The sequence below is a fragment of the Babylonia areolata genome, chromosome 10, assembly GCF_041734735.1.
Source record: "Babylonia areolata isolate BAREFJ2019XMU chromosome 10, ASM4173473v1, whole genome shotgun sequence".
Lineage (NCBI taxonomy): Eukaryota > Metazoa > Mollusca > Gastropoda > Neogastropoda > Buccinidae > Babylonia > Babylonia areolata.
This window is the reverse complement of record NC_134885.1, coordinates 42,713,544-42,732,879: the sequence shown is the minus strand read 5'-3', so window position 1 is coordinate 42,732,879 and position 19,336 is coordinate 42,713,544. Positions and strand designations below refer to the sequence as shown.

The 19,336-nt window shown below is 43.8% G+C and overlaps 1 protein-coding gene across 1 annotated transcript in view; it reads left to right on the top strand.

Moving 5' to 3' along the window:
* Window positions 1-2,287: 2,287 nt before the first annotated feature.
* Window positions 2,288-19,336, top strand: part of LOC143287017 (chaperone Ric-8A-like) — a 44,009-nt gene continuing 26,960 nt past the window's right edge. Inside the window, exons 1-5 of the mRNA XM_076595025.1 lie at window positions 2,288-2,537; window positions 3,492-3,539; window positions 15,039-15,258; window positions 17,362-17,431; window positions 18,537-18,612. Coding sequence (XP_076451140.1) covers window positions 2,454-2,537; window positions 3,492-3,539; window positions 15,039-15,258; window positions 17,362-17,431; window positions 18,537-18,612 — 498 coding nt within the window. The 5' untranslated portion in view covers window positions 2,288-2,453. The remainder of the gene's footprint in view (window positions 2,538-3,491; window positions 3,540-15,038; window positions 15,259-17,361; window positions 17,432-18,536; window positions 18,613-19,336) is intronic.

The window sequence follows — 19,336 nt, the reverse complement described above, 5'->3', positions numbered from 1 at the left end:
GTGATCACAGTCAATACCTGACTATTCTACCACTGAATAAAAGGGGGTCTGCGGAAGATACATTTAGGTCTACATAGATTTCTCCATCTTGAGCTTTGTGGGCCAGCGTGAAGCACAGTGAAAGTCCACGGGGGAATACTTTCTTCTGTATGCAATTCCGAAGGAATTTTTCTTTTGCCAGCAGTTGGTGGAGTTTCACGTACGAAGCTTTCATGTTCATGTACCCTGGTGAACAACGGTATGGCTCGACATGTCTGCTAAGGGGGCCGAGACAGAGAGGGCAGTACCAAAAATGGGCCAATACAGACAGGTCACACTCTCTTCGAGTCCTGGGCACCGCTCTTTGCAGAATATATATATACATTAGTAATTGTGCCTTTTTAAAATAGGTTAAAAAAGAAGGAAAAAAAGTTTTTTGATTCACCAAAGTTATACATGATTTTTTTTTTGTTTAGTCACTTTAACAAACAGTCGAATTAGCACAAGTACTGGAAAAAGTATGGTTTGCTTTTCTTTTTCCTTATTATCTAAAAATAAAAAATGGCAAAATATTCAAGCATTAATAAATCAACACACACACGCACGCCACACACACACTCACACACACACACACACACACACACACACACACACACACACACACACAACTGAAACCACACACACGCTGACACACACACTCTCTCTCTCAGTTACTCTTTGTCTCCCCCACCCCCCTCTCTCTCTCTCTCTCTTTCAGTTATCTCTGTCTCTTTCTGTCTCTTTTGCCTTGCCTTGTCTGTGTCTCTCAACTGGTCTCTGTCTTTCTCTCTCTCTCTCTCTCTCTCTCTCTCTCTCTCTCTCTCTCTCTCTCTCTCTCTCTCTCTCTCCCCAGTCCACAAAGCTGATACATGATTTTATCAACTGTATGAGCTTCTCAAAATACTGAACAATAAAGGAGGAAGGTGGCAGAATGGTTAAGACGCTCAGCTCAGTGCCAATTCAGTACAACGTTCTGAGAGTCTGTGCCGTGAGGGCGTGGGTTCGAATTCCACTCTCACCCTTTCTCCTAAGTTTGACTGGAATATCAAACAGAGCGTCTATAGTCTTTCGGATGAGACGATAAACCCGCGAGGTCCCGTATTAAGCATGCATTTGGCACGCACTGGAAAACTAAGAACCCACAGCAACCAAGACGAGAGTGTTGTCCTCTGGCAAAATTTTGTAAAAAGAAATCCACTCTGATGGGTACACAAATATGTAGGCATGCACTCAAGGCCTGACAAGCGCGTTGGGTTATGCTGCTGTCAGGCATCCGCCCAGCAGATGTGGTGTAGCGTGTGTGGATTCAGTGTCCGAACACAGTTAAGTGACGCTTCCTTGAGAAACTGAAACAGAAAACAAAACAAAACAAAATGTGCGGGGATAATTAACCATACCAGATCAACCATCCTTTTGCATCATTATCAAAACTGCGATGCTTCTATCAGCAATTCGGGTTGAATCATAGTCGTTGCTATGGATACCGTTGGTGTATTGAATATTTCGTAACATTTCGGTAATGTCTTGAGAAAGTCCCTCTTGTGAACATTGATTCCCACGTCTTTCTACTTTAAAAAGACATAGGGTTTGGTTCACACTTTCAAGAGAGATAAAAAGCGAATCTTATATTCGGAATATATATTATCGGCTCTTGAATAATGGTAATCTGGGTTGTTATTGTGTTTTTGCACAATCAAATTTGTGACAAACGGCGGTGGTACATTATACAGACAGAGGATGTTCAAAATGTCCAGCTTGTCTTTTCATTTTCGACACAGTATAGTCACGGGGTTCAGTGTGCATTCAAGCCTCGATCTATAGGTAAAGTGCCATAAGATCAAAGCAAAATGAATTGAAGACCGAACAGAAGTTTTGTATACTATTGTTTAAGCATGTACCGTGAAATGTATATATATGCATTCAATCAGTCAGTCAGTCAGTCATTTCAGTTCATTTTCATTTGTTTTCCTCATTTGGCAAGAAAAAAGAAAAAAAGAAAGCAAATGTTTGTGGTTCCCAGACATTATGTAGCTATGTAAATGTGTTTGATACAGGTAAGCCATAATGAGTTTGATATTCATCGTATATATGGATTTGTCCGAACGCAGTGATGCCTCCTCGAGAAACTGAAACTGAACTGGAAACATGCATCCAAACAATTTTATGGCTGCTGCTTGTATAACTGATCCCTCAAAGTGGTTCGCGTAAAGTCTTTGATATTGACCCCAATCTGTAGCGAAGTACCAGAGATGAATATGATTATGAATGTTGTGCGCAAAGAGGAAATGAAAATGCCGTAGTCTTTGGTTGATCAGTAACAAAAACAAAAATATTATTCTGCGATGCGTCCAGCTCTGATCGAATAGTATCTGTTGTGATTTTGTTTCATTTCGAGTTTGTCAATCTTCCATACGGAATCTGCACAAGCTTTGAAAATGATGTCTGAAGCGGATGTCCAGGTCTTGCAGTCTGGAACAGAGGCAGATCTTGATGCCATGCTCAAACGTTTCAATGCCGCAGTAAGTTCGTCTGCTTTGTGTTTGATGTGTGATTTGTTAGCAGGTTTCTTGCCCTCTGATGTGATTCGTATAGTTCATATGTCAGAAAATAATGATCAAAGGTGAACATAGGCGTTAGAACTCTAAAATGTCTGTTCTTATTTGCTATTCCTGTCAACGGACAGCATCACGTAAACATACTCTTAGGTCAGTGTGGCCGCAGGACTATTTATAGCTCTAATGAATTGTTAATGCTATTTTTGCAGAGAGTTTGGCTTTCGCGCACTCCCAAAAATAAAAGCAAACCGATAAGATTTTTGCACCGTTTAGTGCATAAAGACCGACTTTCTTTGTCTTGTTCAAAGTATATTTGGTGGATGAAGAACAAATGACAAACTGGGAAAAGATTAGAAATATCACACATTCAGCAAGACAGGGATGTGGATGACATGACAGATTAGGATAACAGGTATAGATTGGACAGAGAGAGAGAGAGAGAGAGAGAGAGTACAGTAAGGAAACATCTTTAGTTTTTTGTTCTTGGGGTTTTTGTGGTCTGATTGGTTGTTGTTTGTTTGACATATTGGTATTATATCAGGAATAATGATTTGAAAAATGTCTATATTTTTCTTAGGTGTTATTTTTCACACACAGTTCTCTCTCTCTCTCTCTCTCTCTCTCTCTCACACACACACACACACACACACACACACACACACACACACACATGAATACATACCTATGTAATACATAGTGTATGCTATCATTAGTGGGGTTAGTATTATAGTGTGTTAGATAGATTAAAAAAAAAAATTGTTGTTGTTGTTGTTGAAGAATTCATTTAAAATTTTCCAGTGTTTCAGAAGCCCCAATATGTTCAAGAAATTGTGTCATGTCAGTTATGCGTGTCATGGAATTGTCAGTTTTCAGGAACAAGTTTATGATCATATGTTTGTATTGTTGTTTTGCTTTCAGAATGACCGGGTGTTTGCGTTTCCTGATCTGAAGCCTGATTTTAAAGAGGTGAGCAGCTGTGATGACTTTGTTTGCAGACCATACATGCATAGAATGATAGATCTGTTTTGCGGTATGGTATTATAATGTGTGTTGCTCCATTGTGTCGTGTTGTATGGTGTGTTAGTGTTTGGCTGTGCTGTGTTCTGTTTATAGAATGTCTTGCATCTGTGTGCATATTTGTGTACATTTAGAAATTGATCTTAATTGGGCTGGGGGCGGCTTGGGGGGGGGGGGGGGGTGGAGCAGAGGGGGGGCTGAGGGGGCGAGCTTTCCAACTTGAAGCTCAGTCCACTAGACTGCTGCTGGGTGGAAAAAAACTGGAATACTGTCCTGTTGGTGACATAGTCCCATTCTTGTTCCATACTTGCATACATGTGAATGAAGGTGGCAGATTGGTTAAGACACTTATTTGCCAATGCAGTGTTCCTGACTGTCAGGGTTTGAGTCCCCTTCTTGCCCCTTCTCCCAAGTTTGATTGGAAAATCGAACCGAGCGCCTAGTCATTAGGATGAGTCAGTAAATCAAAGTCCCATATGCAGCATGCACTTGGCACTCTGAAAAAGAACCCGTGGCAACAAAAAGGGTTGTCCTCTGGCAAAACTCTGTAGAAATCCAGTCATATAGGTACACAGTGCACTCAAGCTCTGACTAAGCGCTTTGTGTTATGTTGCTGGTCAGGCATCTGCCTAGCAGATGTGGTGTTACCAGTATGGATTTGTCCAATGCAGTGATGCCTTCTTAAGAAAATGAAATTCTCTAATGGGAATTTGTGTAAATCAGTGCAGGTTTCTGATGTTGTGGGTGTGGATCATGTGTTAAGGAAAAAACAACAACAAAGAAACTAACTGATGCACCTTTTTTCATGGGTGGAATAACCTTTCAGGGGATGGAAAGATGCAGTCAGAACAGTTTGCACATGAGCATAAGTTCATAACTGGCTATGGGAGAGGTGAAGTAAGGAGGAAGCACACTCCACTGAAAAGATGGCAAGCTGTTCCAAATGAATGTGTGAGACTGGTGCAGAAGATGGAGAGGAAACTCATGCTGAAAAAACAAAACAAAAAAAGCTGTCAGATCTTCATGAAAGAATACATTGAACAGTGTTTACAATGACATAAAAAGGAAACTGAAGTTGTTGCACTCTCAGCAAGTGCGGATTCTTCATCAGTCATGGTGGCCATGATGATTGTTGTTGTCACACTGAATTGAAAAAGAAAAATATAGTGTGTTCCTGAAAATTCCTTGAAATATCAGTTTGTTTCTGATTTTTATGTATCATCTGTTCTTATGCTAAGATTTTGAGGTTGGCATATGTGCACTTGACTGTCACATGGGTGTGGAATGGTTTATGAGATTGTTCTCTTGGAGGTCATATGCAATTAAGGGGGCAATGATGTCACAAGACACAGATGGCCATGCGATGCATGGTGATGAGAGTGGTGTCAGCTTCAGTGCCTGTTGCTGAGGTTAGTTTATCACATGGCTGTGTGTGATGGTGATGGAAAAACTGAAGGTGGCAGCATTTGTCTTGAAGACAACTTCTCACTCAGTGGATACCAGAAGCAGAGGTGTTGACCTCTGTCACGCTCTATAAGAGAGCGGACTAGAAACCCCCACCCAGCCCAGCACTAACACCCAGACAACACAAACACAGACTACAACAATCCGGGGTTCACGTACATTTGTTTAATCACACACCTAGCTTGCCCACAAACAATAACCACAACCCCAGCTGCAACAACACTTAAATAACAATGGATAAATATAACACACACACACAAAAAAAAAAACCCACACAAAAAAACAACAACAGAGCTTTAAGATAAGGAAACAAGCACAACGTTAATGCTGTCGTGACGACGACGACGAACAGCAAGTGACGACGACGAAGAACAGCGACGACGAACACGAAGAACGGCGACGACGAACACGAAGAACGGCGACGACGAACACGAAGAACAGTGACGACAAAGACGAACAGTAAGTTACGACGACGTAGAACAGTGACGACAGACGCGAAGAACAGCGACGACGAACACGAACAGTGACGCCGAAGACGAAGAGCAGTGACGACGAAGACGAAGAGCAGAACACCCAGACAGCTGAGCGCCAGGCCAGAGAACGCTGGCGACGGAAGCCAGCGGCAGGCGGCAGCAGCCAACGGAGGCCTGGACCAAGGAAGTCAAAGGCAGGCAGAGGGGTTCCCGGGGAGACAGTGGAGGGTCAGTGGAAGAGTAGGGAAGTCCGTGGATAAACACGAAAGTGGGAACACTGAAAACACTGTATATTGCCTATTATCCACTGGTAGGATTCACTTTTGGACAACCCCAATTAAACAACCAAAAATGTACCCAGCCCAGAATTCGTAAAGAAAACAAATCTTACAAAATTTCAGTTTAACCCCTCCCTGATCAACACATGGGCTACAGAATAGATCAATTTTACTCAGCTGCGCTATTTCGGAAGTTTAAAAGGCTGACAACAACCACACCCAAGAGCAAGGACTGTAACGGAAAAGGATAAGGGGGTAGTTTGGAATATTCTAGCTTATGTATCATATATAATACAGTGACACACATACACACTCATTAATAGAACTAATAACTGAAAGGGTTCACAAGGAAAACTTAAATCTAGATTTTACGGTTGAACCCTTTAATACACGTAACAAATATTTTATCACATTCTTATAAAATTTATGTCTAAAAATGCATACGCATCCTACAAATGCACATAAAAGAGCAAAGTATTATATTTACTTAAATATTCACTCTCTCTCTCTCTCATTCACGGACATGAACACAAGACAGACAGAACACAGGTTAGGACTGTCTTTACAGTCTCCTCTTACCTTCCAGAAGAGGTACCACTACCCCAAAGCTGGAAGTTCACACAGAGCACACAGAGACCACGACCACTCGGAGGAAACTGATCCCCACTACAAGCGTCCAGACGGGCAAACAGCCCTGAAGAGAGCCAAAGACTGGCACGGCTGCCTCCTCTGACAGTCGCGGGCGAAAAGCCCAGAATCTTGTCATTTGTTGACAAGGAAGAGGCTGATCTCAGTTCAGTGACAGCCTGAACTGAGACCGAGACAGACTGAGTATCTCGTGCAAACCGCACAACCCACACTGCTCTCTAGCTAGATGGGATGGGTGAACGAGGGGGTTTAGTACTCATATCTGATTTTGTCATGAGATGTGACAACAGCCCCCCTCACAAGTTCAAACGAAGATTGAAACTTAATTATAAGCATGTCACACAGAATGACAAACACAATAACACACATTCCCACTGCCGTATCATCCACAATGTCCTCTCAAACAGACATATGCCAAGGCACTGCCCTCCTGAAACTAAATGTAAGGAAAAGGCGAAAACAACAACAACAACAACATCAAAACTATGAAGTCTGGAATAACAGGATGAATTGCAAATTATAGAATTGCCAACCTTACCAACTAATTAGTGGTACTAAAAGATCGATACACATGGCCAGTATACAGCTGCCTCATTCAGGTGTTAACACTCAAACTGGGCCGTGTTCAGATCATATTTCATCCAACTCTGGCAGACGGCTGAGGAAGTCAGCACCAACGTTTTCTTTGCCAGGAATGGCTTGCACCCTGAACGAGAAAGGCTGCAACTGTAGAGCCCAGCGCGTCAGTCTGCCGCTGACCGTTCTGGCCCTGTCTAGATATTGCAGCGGTGCATGGTCCACCTGGACGACAAACTCCTTCCCGTAGAGGTAGGGTTCAAACCTCTGAATACCCCACACAAGAGCCAGGCATTCCTTTTCAATTGTGGGGTAATTGCGTTCGGCTGGGCTCAATTTCTTACTGGCACACGCCACTGGTTGAGCACCCATACCTTGATCTTGGAGCAGAAGAGCTCCCAACCCCACGTTCGAAGCGTCAGTCCGCAGTATGAAAGGCTTGGACAGATCGGGGAGACAGCAAACTGGCCTACTGCAGAGGATTTGTTTGAGCTGCAGAAAAGCTCTCTCGCAGTACTCATCCCAGATAACTTTGTTTGGCTCCTTGCTCTTGGTTTTCTCAGTCAAGGGAAGAGCGATTTCCGCAAACTGAGGAACGAACCTCCTGTAGAACCCCACGAGGCCCAGAAACCCTCGGAGCTGTCGTTTCGTACAGGGACGAGGTGATTCTCGGATCTTCTCCATTTTTTCTGCATCTGGCCAAATTTTCCCAGCACCCACATGGTGACCCAGATAGTCTAACTCCCTGTGGCCGAGAAAACATTTGGAGGGCCGTGCTGTCAGTTTGCAATCACGCAACCGGGAAAACACGCTGCGTAAGAGCCTTAGATGCCGTGTTTCATCAGCGGAGGAGATGAGAACATCGTCCATGAAGTTGTCCACGTCCGGGCTGTTGAGAGGCAGTACTAACTTCCGCATCATGCGGGAAAATACTGCGCCAGCAGTTTTGAGGCCGAACGGCATTACACACCACTGGAAGTGTCCCTGAGGAGTAGTGAAAGCTGTTTTAGGGCGATCAGCTACTGCCACGGGGATCTGCCAGTACCCCTTTGAAAGGTCTAGCTTCGAGAACACCTTTTTCCCTGATAACCGGGAAAACAGTGCCTCTACATCTGGCATTGGTTCAGCATCAAACACGGTTATCTTATTGATGCGACGGAAATCGACGCAAAACCGTACCTTCCCATCTTTCTTCTTTACGAGGACGATAGGAGAGGAGTATGGGGACGAGGATGGCTCTATCACGCCCATCTTCAACATTTGTTGGACCTCCTCTTGAATCGTCTCACGTTGGGAGTAGGGCAGTGGATACTGCTTAGCCCTAATAGGGGTGTCGGAGGTGAGATTGAGCGTGCATGTCTCGAGGTTCGTACAGGCAGGCAAGTCAGTGAGAACGTCCCTAAACCCTCGAGTCATTTCACGAATGGCCTCTTTCAATGAGGAGTTATCAGCGGCCAGTACAACATCCTCTGGACCTTCAGTTGCCTCCAGGGGCATGAGTGGAATGTCGCGTTCCACTGTTCTCGTTCCTTCCCAGACCTCTGGGTCTTCAATCACAGCCAGAGCCACAGTCCCTCGAGGAGTGCGCTCAATGTATTCTTTCAACAGATTGGCGTGGTACAGCTTTTCTTTCTCGCCAATCTGAACGCAATAATCTGCGATGCCCACACGACGCAGAACAGTGTATGGACCCTGCCATTCAAGTTCCAGTTTGTTCTGTTTGGTGGGGCGAAGGAGAAGTACTTTGCTTCCCTCAGCGAACTGTCTTTGCTTTGCTTTGGCATCAAAATAACCCTTGTACCGCCTTGAGGCCCTTTCGAGGTTTTGCTGAGCAATGGTACAGGACTCTGCGATTCTGTTTCGCAGTTCTACCACGTATTCAGCAGCAGTCTGAATTTCTGGCCTCTCAGGGTGGAGCCAGTGTTCTCTGAGGATCTGCATGGGACCCCGTACTGTCCTCCCATAGAGCAGCTCGAAAGGCGAGTAGCCAGTGCTCTCCTGGGGAACTTCTCTGTAGGCAAATAACAGAGCGGGAATCCAGCGGTCCCAGGCTCGAGGTTTCTCGTACGATAGTCTCCGCAGCATTGCCTTCAAAGTAGCGTTAAAACGCTCCACCAACCCGTTGCACTGAGCGTGGTAGGGGGTTGTGGTCAAGCCCCGCACAGACAGAAGGCGATAGACTTCCTGCATGACACTGCCTGTGAACTGAGAACCACGATCGGTCAAAACCTCAGCAGGAACACCTGTTCGTGTCCACATGGTGAACAACGCCTCAGCCACAGTTTCAGCCGAAACGTGTTTGAGAGCGACAGCTTCTGGGTACCTGGTCGCATAGTCGACCATTGTTAAAATGTACCTGTTGCCAGACTCAGATGAAGGGGATATAGGTCCTACAATGTCGACAGCTACTCGACTGAAGGGCTCTGAAATGAGGGGCATCTTGACGAGTGGCACTTTCGGGACTCGACCCTTAGCTACCGTCTTCTGGCATCTGTCACAAGAACGGACGAAACGCCGAATGTCGGCACACATGCCAGGCCAGTAGAAATGTGGGAAAACTCTTCCCTGCGTGCGCTTAACCCCAAGATGACCCGACATGGGGGCTTCATGGGCAAGAAGCAACACTGTGGAACGCAGTTCCTTAGGAACACAGATTTGGGTTGCTTCCCCCCGATGGTCCTTGAAACGCCGCATCAGTATTCCCTGCTTCCTGAAGTACATGACCTCTCCAGATCGTGTCTTTTTGACGGCTTTAGACACAGCCAGCTCCCGAGCTTGACACAGGTCAGGATCGCTATCCTGCTGATGCTCTAGGTCCTGTCTAGACACATGGATCTGGAAGTCCTTGACAGGCAAGGGAGGTAACTCTTTAGCCCTGGCAGCTGCTTGGGCCCGCGTCTCCACAGCACCCACAAGACTGGCGTCCGAGTAAACGGGCACGAGTACTGAAGTGCCATCCTCGCGCCAGGCAGTATTCCCAATAAGGACCTCTTCCACAGGAGCCTCCATTACTGCCACGTCTAGCCTGCCTTCCACAAAAGGAGACTGGAAATCTACCCTGGCGATGGGTAGGACAGAGGTGCATCTCGATTCGGCCAGCACCACACGGACAGTCGCTCCAGTGAAAGAATCTGGACTGACCAGATGGCGTGCAACGACAACCATGTGAGCTCCGGTGTCTCGCAAAGCCGGGACTGAAACCCCGTTGACGAAAGCCTCACATCGTGGCGAGTACTGCTTTGCAGCACAGTTAACGCAAAGAGATGGAGGTGGGAAATGGGAACCCTGCTGCCTAAAGCTCGGCTGTGCCACAAGGGAAACCATCTTCCGCTGGCGGCATTCTTTGGCCACATGTCCAAGTTTCCCGCAGAGGAAACAGGTAACTCCTCTGGTTCTCTCGACACCCCTTGAGCTGTCGCTAAGAGCGGAACTACTTTGTCCAAGGGATGCGGCCTTTTGCTCCGCATGAGGTTTGGCACCAAGACCATGATCTCTGGATTTCCTGGAGGCTCGTGCCTCACTCTCAGCCATCCGTCCCGCTCTCCTGGCACCGACAACCTTCGAGGTAATGCGTGCTACCTCCTCCACCCTATCTGGTTCCTCACGCTTAACCTCACTGACGAGGTCAGGGTTAAGGGTAGCTAGGAACTGTTCCTGAAGGAACAAGTCCCTTAAGTCCTCAGCACTGTCGTAATCGCGACCAGCAGCTGTGCACCAGCGAGACAGACAGACCTTAAGCCTTTCCAGAAATTGGATAAAGGTCTCTTCTGCAAGCTTCCGCATCGATCGGAAACGCTTGCAGTATGCATGGGCATCTAGCCGAAACTCGCGGAGTAAAGCAGCTTTCAATGACTCATAGTCATGAAGTCTCTCCGGAGGCACTCGCAGACAAGCGTCCCTAGCTCGACCTTGTAACAAGGTTACCAAGCGAGCTGCCCATGAACTTGGCTTCCACTTATTGAGAAGCGCTACCCTCTCAAAATGGGTCAGGAAGTCGTCGAAGTCACCCTTCCCATCGTAAGGAGCAAGGGAAAACGGTTGGCTTATTTGAGCCTCGACCTCTTCTTGCTTTAATTCCATCTTCCTTTCAAACCGCTGCCTATCCTCCTCATCCCTCTTCTCCCTATACCGTCTTTCCTCTTCCCTATATTCATCCTCCCTGTGATCCCTCCAGCGCCTGTAACGGCGCTCTTCCTCCCTATTTGCGCGCTCTTCCTCCTTAGCAGCAGCATCAACCACAAACCGCGCAAGGGCCTCACCAGTCAAACCCATGTCAGCACCCATGGCTTTGAATTTTGTGTAAAGATCCTGGCGAGATAGAGGAACAGTGTCCCCTTTCCTTCCATCATCAGACAGATTACCTGGGTCATCCTCTTTCAGTTGACCCCGTATCCATCCAGACAAACCTGACTTATCTATCTGAGAAGGAGTAGAGGTACTCGACTTATCCCTCTGGGACTTTGACCCGGGAGTGACGGCCGCAGCCGTTTGTCGCCGAGTGGGCATTTTTTTCCCCCCTTTTCTGTTTTTTTTTTTTTTTTTTTTTTTTTTCTCCCCCTCGCAAAGTGCGAGAAAGGCCAACCAAACTCGGCCAAAATCAACAGCCAAAATCAAGTGCCTGAACAACAGCTAACTTTTTGAACAGGTAAGGTGTCTATCTTAACCTCACCCAAACATTCTTCCAGTGACACAGCATAATTTTAATCAGATATCATATGTACACAGGTAACAGACAAAACGATTACACCCAACCCCCTCCCACTCTAACCTAACGTACCCCGCATCTCCACCAAATTGTCACGCTCTATAAGAGAGCGGACTAGAAACCCCCACCCAGCCCAGCACTAACACCCAGACAACACAAACACAGACTACAACAATCCGGGGTTCACGTACATTTGTTTAATCACACACCTAGCTTGCCCACAAACAATAACCACAACCCCAGCTGCAACAACACTTAAATAACAATGGATAAATATAACACACACACACAAAAAAAAAAACCCACACAAAAAACAACAACAGAGCTTTAAGATAAGGAAACAAGCACAACGTTAATGCTGTCGTGACGACGACGACGAACAGCAAGTGACGACGACGAAGAACAGCGACGACGAACACGAAGAACGGCGACGACGAACACGAAGAACGGCGACGACGAACACGAAGAACAGTGACGACAAAGACGAACAGTAAGTTACGACGACGTAGAACAGTGACGACAGACGCGAAGAACAGCGACGACGAACACGAACAGTGACGCCGAAGACGAAGAGCAGTGACGACGAAGACGAAGAGCAGAACACCCAGACAGCTGAGCGCCAGGCCAGAGAACGCTGGCGACGGAAGCCAGCGGCAGGCGGCAGCAGCCAACGGAGGCCTGGACCAAGGAAGTCAAAGGCAGGCAGAGGGGTTCCCGGGGAGACAGTGGAGGGTCAGTGGAAGAGTAGGGAAGTCCGTGGATAAACACGAAAGTGGGAACACTGAAAACACTGGATATTGCCTATTATCCACTGGTAGGATTCACTTTTGGACAACCCCAATTAAACAACCAAAAATGTACCCAGCCCAGAATTCGTAAAGAAAACAAATCTTACAAAATTTCAGTTTAACCCCTCCCTGATCAACACATGGGCTACAGAATAGATCAATTTTACTCAGCTGCGCTATTTCGGAAGTTTAAAAGGCTGACAACAACCACACCCAAGAGCAAGGACTGTAACGGAAAAGGATAAGGGGGTAGTTTGGAATATTCTAGCTTATGTATCATATATAATACAGTGACACACATACACACTCATTAATAGAACTAATAACTGAAAGGGTTCACAAGGAAAACTTAAATCTAGATTTTACGGTTGAACCCTTTAATACACGTAACAAATATTTTATCACATTCTTATAAAATTTATGTCTAAAAATGCATACGCATCCTACAAATGCACATAAAAGAGCAAAGTATTATATTTACTTAAATATTCACTCTCTCTCTCTCTCATTCACGGACATGAACACAAGACAGACAGAACACAGGTTAGGACTGTCTTTACAGTCTCCTCTTACCTTCCAGAAGAGGTACCACTACCCCAAAGCTGGAAGTTCACACAGAGCACACAGAGACCACGACCACTCAGAGGAAACTGATCCCCACTACAAGCGTCCAGACGGGCAAACAGCCCTGAAGAGAGCCAAAGACTGGCACGGCTGCCTCCTCTGACAGTCGCGGGCGAAAAGCCCAGAATCTTGTCATTTGTTGACAAGGAAGAGGCTGATCTCAGTTCAGTGACAGCCTGAACTGAGACCGAGACAGACTGAGTATCTCGTGCAAACCGCACAACCCACACTGCTCTCTAGCTAGATGGGATGGGTGAACGAGGGGGTTTAGTACTCATATCTGATTTTGTCATGAGATGTGACAACCTCATTGCATCATTGTTTGCTTCTGGTTTTAGGTCATGGTCTTGTCTGATGTTTGTCCAAGTTAGGAACCAGTTCTTGATTTTTGTATTTTTCATGGTTGATTATTGTATGTTTCTGGTGCATGTTCTGGGCTGTATACTCAAGTGCAGGTGAAGAATTTGGCGGCGAGTGACATTGTACTCATGGTTTTCTTTTTTTTCTTTCTTTTTTTTCTTTTTTCTTTTTTTGCTGCCTCATCATCTGCACCATTTTCAGTGGCATTACTCCCATTACTTCCACTCATCTGGAGTCCCACATACACAACCACACCCAGGTTCCTCCATCGCAGACTCACTATTAGCAGTCTGCAGAGAACCATCAGTGTTTAGGTTGCCAGAGGCCACATGTGATATTGTAACTGATAGAAAGTAAGTAGTTTCTTGATGGATGTACAAGACGGATACCTTTAAAAATGTTAGAGATATTGGTGGCTGTGGTATGATATATATATAAACTGTTAATTGAGGACTGGATCACAGAGGAAAAGTCATCTTCCACCTGTTTCTTCTTCTTTTTTTTCATTCATGGGCTGCAACTCCCATGTTCACTATATGTACACGATTGGGCTTTTACGCATATGACCATTTTTACCCCGCCGTGTAGGCAGCCATACCCTTTTTTCGGGGGTGTGCATGCTGGCAGGTATGTTCTTGTTTCCATAACCCACCGAACACTAACATGGATTACATTGATCTTCTGCTTGCATATTTCACACGAAGGGGGTTCAGGCACAAGCAGGTCTGCACATATGTTGACTTGGGAGATTGGAAAAATCTCCACCCATTACCCACCAGGTTCCATTATCGAGATTAGAACCCAGGACCCTCAGATTGAAAATCCAGCATTTTAACTGCTTGACTGTGTTGCCCGTCCTCTACCTATTTGATTGCCTGATGATGCTGGGGGGAGAAAAGTCCTTATGATATTATATATATATATATGATATAGCAAACATTTCAAAGCTGTGAACAGATGAAGTGTGCACTGTCCAGTTAGTTACTTCAGGCTGAGTCAAGAAGTTGCATTCTCAACAACAGACTGAGGATATCAGAAGTACAAGCAGACATGCTCTGCTTGTGCGTACAGAACATGGCTGATGTGATGTTCATCTCTTCATATTGCAGAAAATGTGTGTATACACATGATGCTGCTGACAGCACTTTTGAAGTCAAAGAGAAGAACTGTGGGCTTATTAAAAAGAAATACTTCAAATAGTCTTGACAGTTGCATCTTGAAATGGTGTACAAGAGCACGTTTGTGTGCATATTCGCAAATACACACACACACACTCTCTCTCTCAGTGCGCAGATTCTCTCTCTCTCTCTCTCTCTCTCTCTCTCTCACACACACACACACACACACACACACACACACACACACTCACACACACACAGAAAACAAAAAATTGTTCTCCAACCCAAAACACCATGTGGCATGAAAACCCACTTGCACATCACACAAACTAACAAGGAACTGTCAAGGAACTGTCAGCCCTTGAACAGCATCGGAACAATTCTTTCCATATGTATGAACACACGTGGTTCCAGAAATGTGTCAATGGTTTGCTGGCCCGCCTGGAGCAGAACCTGACTCCGGGGACGTGCGTGGCGTGCCTGCAGGCCTTCCGCATCTTCAGTCGCGAGAAGAGCCACATGGAGTCGCTCACCTCCGAGCGTGCCCTGCGCCTCCTCATCAAGATTGCCGGCATCGAGTACTACGCCATGGAGCGCACTGAGAACGTCACCATTCAGAATGGGAACCAGGACGGTACGTCTGTTGCTGTCGGCTAGCTTCATTGAAACTGAGTTAGCATTTGTTGATATCATGTTTTGATGATGTCAGTATTTGTTGATATCTGTAAGCATTTTGTTGATATCATATTTGTTGATCATTTGATATCAGTATTTGTTGAAATCAGCATTTGTTGATATCATATTTGTTGATGTCAGTTAGTATTTGTTGATATCAGTAAGCATTTGTTGATATCACGTTTGTTAAGCATTGTCAGTTGAGTTAGTATTTGTTGATATCAGTAAGCGTTTGCCGATGTCAGTTAGTGTCTGTTGATATCAGTTAGTAATTGTTGATGTCAGTTAGCATTTGTTGATATAACTTTATTATCAGTGTTTGTTGATGTCAGTCAGCGTTCATGAAAATCAGTAATTGTCCATTGATATCATGTTTATTGATATCAGTAACTGAGTAAGCATTTGATATATCAGCATTCATTGATATCAGTAAGTGTCTGTTGACATCAGGTTTTATTGATATCAGCGTTTGTTCATATCTTTTAGCATTTGTTGATATCATTTAGCATTTGTTGACATCAGTAAGTGTTCATTGATATCAAGTTTTTGTATATCAGTTAGTGTTTGTTGTCAGTCAGTGTTTGGTGTTATCAGTCGGCGTTCACTGATATCAGATAGTGTTCATTGATATTAAGGTTATTTATAGCAGTTAGTAGTTGCTGTCTGTGTTTGTTGATATCAGTGAGTGTTCATTGATAATGCTTTTTTTGATATCAGTCAGCGTTTGTTGAGATCATGTTGATTGATATTGGTTCGTATTTGTTAATATCAGTTAATGTTCTTTGATATCATGTTTATCAACATCAGTTAGTGTTTGTTGATATCAGTTAACACTCATTGATAGTATTTTTTATTGATATAACATCAGTTAGTGTTTGTTGATATCAGTTAACACTCATTGATAATATTTTTTATTGATATAACGTCAGTTAGTGTTTGTTGATATCAGTTAACATTTATTGATATATGTTACTATTTTTTTTGTTAGTGTTTGTTTATATCAGTTAACATTCATTGATATCATGTTTATTGATATCAGTTAGTGTTTGTTGATATCAGTTAACATTCATTGATATCATGTTTATTGATATCAGTTAGTGTTTGTTGATATCAGTTAACATTCATTGATATCATGTTTATTGATATCAGTTAGTGTTTGTTGATATCAGTTAACATTCATTGATATCATGTTTATTGATATCAGTTAGTGTTTGTTGATATCAGTTAACATTCATTGATATCATGTTTATTGATATCAGTTAGTGTTTGTTGATATCAGTTAACATTCATTGATATCATGTTTATTGATATCAGTTAGTATTTGTTGATATCTATCAGCGTTCGTTGATGTGTTTATTGATATCAGTTAGCGTTAATTGACATTAGAAAGTATTTGTTAATATTATGTTTGTTGATATCCGCATTTGTCAATATCAGACGGCGTTCCTTGTTATCGTGTTTGTTGATGTCAGTCATTGTAAATTGATACCAATTATTGTTCATTGATATTAGTTGTGTAAGTTACGTATTTTCATTCAGATATGGCCCTGATCTGAAATAGAATAGCATCATCACACATCAGTATATATTGTTTACTTGTTGAGAAAGACAGAGAGAGAAAAATGATGGTGGAGTTTTGGATGAAGGTGGATGTCTTGCATGGGATGAAGGAGAAAAATGTGTGCACATGTTAAGAGATGTTTGTATGCATGAACTGCTCCTATTAGTGGAATATCTGTGATGTGCCCCTTGACAGATGTAGTTTATCAACAGAAACACACACACACACAGACATACACAGACACACAGATACACAGACACACACACACACACACACACACACACACACACACACAGAGCATCTTCTGGTATTTGTAGTTCTTCCATTTTGGTGATCAACAAATATTGCTCTGTGTGGGTATGTACTGCTGTGCTGATGTGTGTGAGTGTGTGTGTGTGTGCGCGCATGTGTGTGTGTGTGTGTGTTTGTGTGTGTGTGTGTGCGTGCATGTGTCTCTGTGTGTCTGTGTGTGTAAATGTGTGATCTGTTTGTGTGTCGCAGTGATGATTGAGGCGCAGAAGTGTCTGTGCAATCTCATCTTCAACAGCTCTGTGGCCCAGGTGTTCTGCAGGTAAGGGAGCAGAGTGAGGACTGTGGGAGGAATGTCGTCAAGTGGTGCTGCTTTTGATTGAGAAGTTATACAGCAAGAAAACCCCTCTCTCTCTCCCTATCTCTGGAACTGAGTAGTGGTAACAATATCATTGTTTGTACACTCCAGTGTACATGGCAATGAGTCTAAAAGCAGATAGCTACATAACAATATAAAAACAAGTCTTCAGAGAAGTTCATAATTCTTTACATCACAGTCACTGCTACTGGTAATTGAAACTAATGCGCTTATTGATCTTTAATGAATTTGTTTGCCGGATCTTTACGGAATGAGAGAGAGAGCAATTGTGTGTGTGTCAGAGGGAATCGGAATGCACACAAGTGCCAGCGGGAATTAGAGAATGTGCACAAAAGGTTTGACTACCATTTGTTTCATTTGTGAAAGTTCAAGACTTTGACTTGCATTTGTGAACAAAATGTGTATTGTAATCATGTTGATAGACATGTTGTGTTCTGTGACAGCCGAGTGACCTGTGTATTGTAATCATGTTGATAGACATGTTGTGTTCTGTGACAGCCGAGTGACCTGTGTATTGTAATCATGTTGATAGACATGTTGTGTTCTGTGACAGCCGAGTGACCTGTGTATTGTAATCATGTTGATAGACATGTTGTGTTCTGTGACAGCCGAGTGACCTGTGTATTGTAATCATGTTGATAGACATGTTGTGTTCTGTGACAGCCGAGTGACCTGTGTATTGTAATCATGTTGATAGACATGTTGTGTTCTGTGACAGCCGAGTGACCTGTGTATTGTAATCATGTTGATAGACATGTTGTGTTCTGTGACAGCCGAGTGACCTGTGTATTGTAATCATGTTGATAGACATGTTGTGTTCTGTGACAGCCGAGTGACCTGTGTATTGTAATCATGTTGATAGACATGTTGTGTTCTGTGACAGCCGAGTGACCTGTGTATTGTAATCATGTTGATAGACATGTTGTGTTCTGTGACAGCCGAGTGACCTGTGTATTGTAATCATGTTGATAGACATGTTGTGTTCTGTGACAGCCGAGTGACCTGTGTATTGTAATCATGTTGATAGACATGTTGTGTTCTGTGACAGCCGAGTGACCTGTGTGGATGGTGTGGTACAGAGATTGAAAACCTATGGTGACCCAGACCTCAAGTTTGAAGTCAAGGTGAGTGGAGAGACAGACAGACAAACAGACAGAGAGAGAGAGAGTGTGTGTGTGTGTGTGTGTGTGTGTGTGTGTGTGTGTGCATGTGTATGTGTGTGTGTGTGTTATTTGTGTGTGTTTGTCCATGCTTTTTGTGTGTGTGTGTGTGTGTTTCAGTTTTGTTTGTTTTTCTAACATACTGAGATGGGTGTGAATATAATGGCAGTTTTAGTTATAATAACATGTGATTATTTTACTTCATGTATTTGAATGTAACACCATGGTCAAGTTTGCCGATGATACTACTCGAGAAGGGCTGATTACGAACAGTGATGAGTCAAGATATAGGGAAGAAGTACTGGAACTTATCAGCTGGTGTGATCAAAACAACTTAGAACTCAACGTATCAAAAACAAAAGAATTAATTTTAGATTTCAGGAAGACCAGATCTGACCCCTTGCTTTTGATCTGAAATAAAAAAGAAATTATCGTTGATTTCTACCAAGCAGTCATTGAAAGTGTGTTAACCTTAGCTATTACTCTTTGGTACAGAAACAATTCCAAGGCAGAAGTTGCAGCCCTGAACAGAATTGTAAAAACTGCCACCAAGATTACCGGGGCTGATCTACCTTCTTTAGAAGACATATAAGCGGCTTCTCAAAAAAGCAAAATCAATCAGCCAGGATGAATCACATCCAGCTTTTGGGATTTTTGAGATGCTCGCCTCTGGTCGACGGTACAGAAG